This window comes from Tympanuchus pallidicinctus, unplaced genomic scaffold, assembly GCF_026119805.1.
Source record: "Tympanuchus pallidicinctus isolate F22 unplaced genomic scaffold, pur_lepc_1.0 scaffold33, whole genome shotgun sequence".
In the NCBI taxonomy this organism is placed as follows: Eukaryota; Metazoa; Chordata; class Aves; order Galliformes; family Phasianidae; genus Tympanuchus; species Tympanuchus pallidicinctus.
The window spans coordinates 478,182-481,937 of record NW_026294751.1 but is presented as its reverse complement, the minus strand read 5'-3'; the positions used below and the strand labels follow the sequence as shown (position 1 = coordinate 481,937).

The window sequence follows — 3,756 nt, the reverse complement described above, 5'->3', positions numbered from 1 at the left end:
CGGTGTTTCGGAACAATCCCAGGCTTTGCCAATTGATGGAGAGGTGCAGAAAGGCAGGAAAACCCGTGGGGATGTCGCTCCGTCTGGGCAGCAGTTGGCTCTGCGGGCGCCTTTTCCTGGTGCAGGGGCAGCTGCTTTGCTCCATCGCCTGAGCGGTGACCCCTGAGATGTGCCCACCTCCCGGATCCCACCCCAAATGTCCCCTTTCTACTCCAAAGCACCTGGCTGGGCACCACTTGGGCCAGCAGGGCGGTGATGGAGAAGCCCGTGCCCAGGAGCTGGCGATGCACAATAGGAGCTGCCCATGGCCTCCAATTCCTCCATCGCTGTGGGGTTCTGGGGCTGCGGCTCCTTCTGAGGGGATGGGGGGGTTGGCGGATGAGCTGGGAGGGGTGGTGGAGAGAGCGGTGCCCCAAGGAGAGGGCCGTGCACAGAGGCTGTTTGTGCTCTTGCTGCAGCCCCATCCCATCCACCACGGAGCAGAATCGCACCCTGTGCGACAGCCGAGTGATTTTTACAAAAGTGCCCTTGAAAACCTCTCCAGGGCCACATGAAAGCGCCCGCCTGGGGCTGCAGGCACCTGAGCCACCGATGGGCTCGCAGGAGTCCCAGCGCTCCCAGTACCGGTCCAGCGCTGTGGCAGCCCTCGCAAGAGCAGCCCGAAGCTGTGGGTTCGGCAGTGCCCGAGGGGGGGGTGCGGGGCTTCGCGGCGGGTGGGGCAGCCCGGGGCGGGCGGGGGCTGACTGCAGCCGGTGCCCGCCGTGCCCCCCCGTGCCCCCCCGGTGCCGGTGCCGCCCCGTAGCCCCGCGCTGCGGCGGGCACAGCCGGAGGGCGCTCCCCGTTGGCGCACAGCGGCGGCGTTGGAGGCTCTTCCCGGGCAGGTAGGGGGCGGCGGGACCGGGGGGAACCGGGGGGAGATGGGGGGAACGGGGACAGCATCAGGCTCAGCCTTGCGGGTGCGTCCCTCTTTGCCGGTGGCTGCAGAGCCCCCGCCCCGGGGGCTTCCCGGTCCGCCCGTACCCCGCAGCACCTTCCTGCGGAGGTCCCCCGATGCCTCCCACCGCGGGGGCACCAGCCCTTGGACGGGGGGTCCCTGCAGCCCCCTCCCTGGGGGGGTTTCCCTGTGGATCCCTCCTGCCCCAGATGCATCTTCCCTGGGGGTCCCCTCCGTCCTTCCTCCCCCCCCCCCAGCTGTGCCCATTTTCAGAGACTGCACAAAGCCCTGACGCTGAGCTGCAACGCTCCACAGTGAGGGAGATGGAGAGCGGTTGTGGGTCCCACAGTCTCTGGAGGGAGTCCCTATGGGGTTCTTTGTCATGGGGAATCCTGTGCACCTTTATCTCAAAGGAAGGGGGGTTGGGGTCTGGGGGGTTGGGGCAGTGGTACTCTGGGCACCGCAGACACCCCCACCCCTCCCACCCCTCACTGGCGTCCCCACTGGGCACCCAGGTGCAGGGAGGGGGCCGTGGCTGAAAGGGGACACTGTGTCTCCCGGCTCTCCCCGGAGCTCTGGAGCCGTCCAGAGGCACCAAGCACAAACGGAGAGGTCGGAGGCACCAAAAATAACCCCCCCTGAGGGAGCTGACCCAGATCCATTCAGATCTGCACCCAGAGCCCTCCGCCGGGGCCGAATCCCCTCCTCCGCATTGCTGTGCCTTCCTGATGCCACCCATATATCACCCAGTATATTATGCAAATGACCCATCAGGGCGTATTACCCAAAGGGGGGGGGGCTGGCGCCGCGCTGCGTTGTCCCTGGGGCTGCCACCAGCAGCTCAGAGGGGGACGGCGGCATGGAGGGATCAGCATCGGTGCACATCTCCGTGCGGGTGCCCGGGGGCTGCCGGGGAGCGCTGCCCCATCCCTCTCCCCTCCTGTAGCTCTCAGGGACCCGCGCAGGGCCAGGCGCTCCTCCCTTGGGGTCGGCGTGCCCAGCAGCATGGGGAAGCAGAACAGCAAACTGCGCCCCGAGATGCTCCAGGACCTGCGGGAAAACACCGAGTTCTCCGACCTGGAGCTGCAGGGCTGGTACAAGGGCTTCCTGAAGGACTGTCCCTCGGGCATCCTCAACGTGGAGGAGTTCAAGAAGATCTACGCCAACTTCTTCCCCTACGGCGACGCCTCCAAGTTTGCTGAGCACGTCTTCCGCACCTTCGACACCAACGGCGACGGCACCATCGACTTCCGAGAGTTCATCATTGCGCTGAGCGTCACCTCCCGCGGGAAGCTGGAGCAGAAGCTCATGTGGGCCTTCAGCATGTACGACCTGGATGGCAACGGCTACATCAGCCGGGAGGAGATGCTGGAGATCGTGCAGGTACGCGGTGCCCGCGGTGGTCCTGGGGGCCGGGTGGCCACCCCCACGCACGCCCCTTGCCCAGACGCAGCCCGGTGGCTGCAGGGTCCGAGGGGAAGCGCTGAGGCTGATTTGGTGGCACCTCACTGGGCGCTGCGGGAGCAGCTCCCATCCATCTCCTGCGAGACGGCTGCTGCCCACCGTCTGCCCCGGCTCTGCTGGGAGCTGAATCCCTGCACGATCTGGGACCCGGCCCTGGTGTGGGGAGCCCTCTGTCCCCATCCTCGGGTCGGTGGCAGTGGGCACTGTCCCCATCGGCGTTGTCCCCATCCCCGCATCCCTTTCTCAGGCCATCTACAAAATGGTCTCCTCCGTCATGAATATGCCTGAAGATGAATCGACTCCGGAGAAAAGAACGGAAAAAATCTTCCGACAGATGGATACTAATAACGATGGTAAATGAGAGGGGAAGGAGAGGATTAAGGGAAAGGTCTCATGGTTAAATCCGGGGGTCTTAGAGGGAGCTGTGTGCTCACTGATTAAATGCTGCACGGTAGGGGGGAGCTCTGGCAGTGAGGGGCTCGGGGTGCTGATCACACATGGGGGGCAGCCGGTGGGTGGGGGGTGTCCCCAGGTGCCCCCGTGTGCCTGGGTGGGGTGGTGGCTGCTGCACTGAGCCGTGTCTCCCTGCAGGCAAACTGTCCCTGGAGGAGTTCATCAAAGGTGCCAAGAGCGATCCGTCCATCGTGCGCCTGCTGCAGTGTGACCCCAGCGGTGCCGGGCAGCTCTGAGCCCCCCCACGGTCCCCACAGCCCCCTCCTGCCACCACCACTCGTCCCTGCCATCCCCACCTCCATGTCCCCATGGGGAGAGCACCAGGAGTGCGGGGCAGCATGGCAGAGCCACTGCTGCTCCTCTGATGGGCACAGGGACGCGGCCAAAGGGATGAACCACGGTTGCTCGCGGCCACCCCAGCACCCCCCAGCATGCAGACACTGCCACACCAGCCCCCTCCCCACAGCCAGAGTGTACGTGGGGCCACGGGCAGGGGCTGTGCTTTCGGTCTTTTAATACCTGCAAAATAAAGTGTGTGTCAGTGCAGTCAGCAGAGGGAAAAGGCTCTCCTGTAAGCTCTGAATCCAACCTTCCTTGCAGCAGTACCAGGGCAGTAATGATGGACTCACGTCCTGGCCAGCAGCGAGCAGCATCTGGCGCTCAGTGCTGCTCCATGGCTGCGCTGTGCTGTGGGGTGGGCACTGGGATGGGGACGGGTCCTGTGCCCCACTCAGGGCTGGAGATGTTTCTGTGCTGTCCGGGATCAGCGAGCTCACACAGCCCAGCGCCAGTGGGAGAGGGCTGCAAGGAGACCTGGAGATGGGGAGCTTTGGGTGGTCCTCAGGGGGGCACGGAGTGGGATGGCGACTCATAGAAATGCAGGTGGGAGCAGAGTAGTGTGGGGT

The 3,756-nt window shown here is 65.2% G+C and overlaps 1 protein-coding gene across 1 annotated transcript; it reads left to right on the top strand.

Moving 5' to 3' along the window:
• Positions 1–807: 807 nt before the first annotated feature.
• HPCA (hippocalcin) lies at positions 808–3,110 on the top strand. Its single transcript, XM_052698940.1, has 4 exons — positions 808–881; positions 1,881–2,317; positions 2,646–2,751; positions 2,990–3,110. Exons 2-4 carry the CDS (start codon positions 1,940–1,942, stop codon positions 3,085–3,087), a joined length of 582 nt encoding a protein of 193 aa, XP_052554900.1. The 5' UTR covers positions 808–881; positions 1,881–1,939; the 3' UTR covers positions 3,088–3,110.
• The last annotated feature ends 646 nt before the right edge of the window (positions 3,111–3,756 follow it).

Bases quoted from the DNA above. Each gene is read 5' to 3' on its own strand.
- HPCA (XM_052698940.1), top strand. From the start codon at position 1,940: ATGGGGAAGCAGAACAGCAAACTGCGCCCCGAGATGCTCCAGGACCTG. The intron at 2,318-2,645 runs GTACGCGGTGCC...TCCCTTTCTCAG, and splicing joins AGATGCTGGAGATCGTGCAG to GCCATCTACAAAATGGTCTC. The intron at 2,752-2,989 runs GTAAATGAGAGG...GTCTCCCTGCAG, and splicing joins GATGGATACTAATAACGATG to GCAAACTGTCCCTGGAGGAG.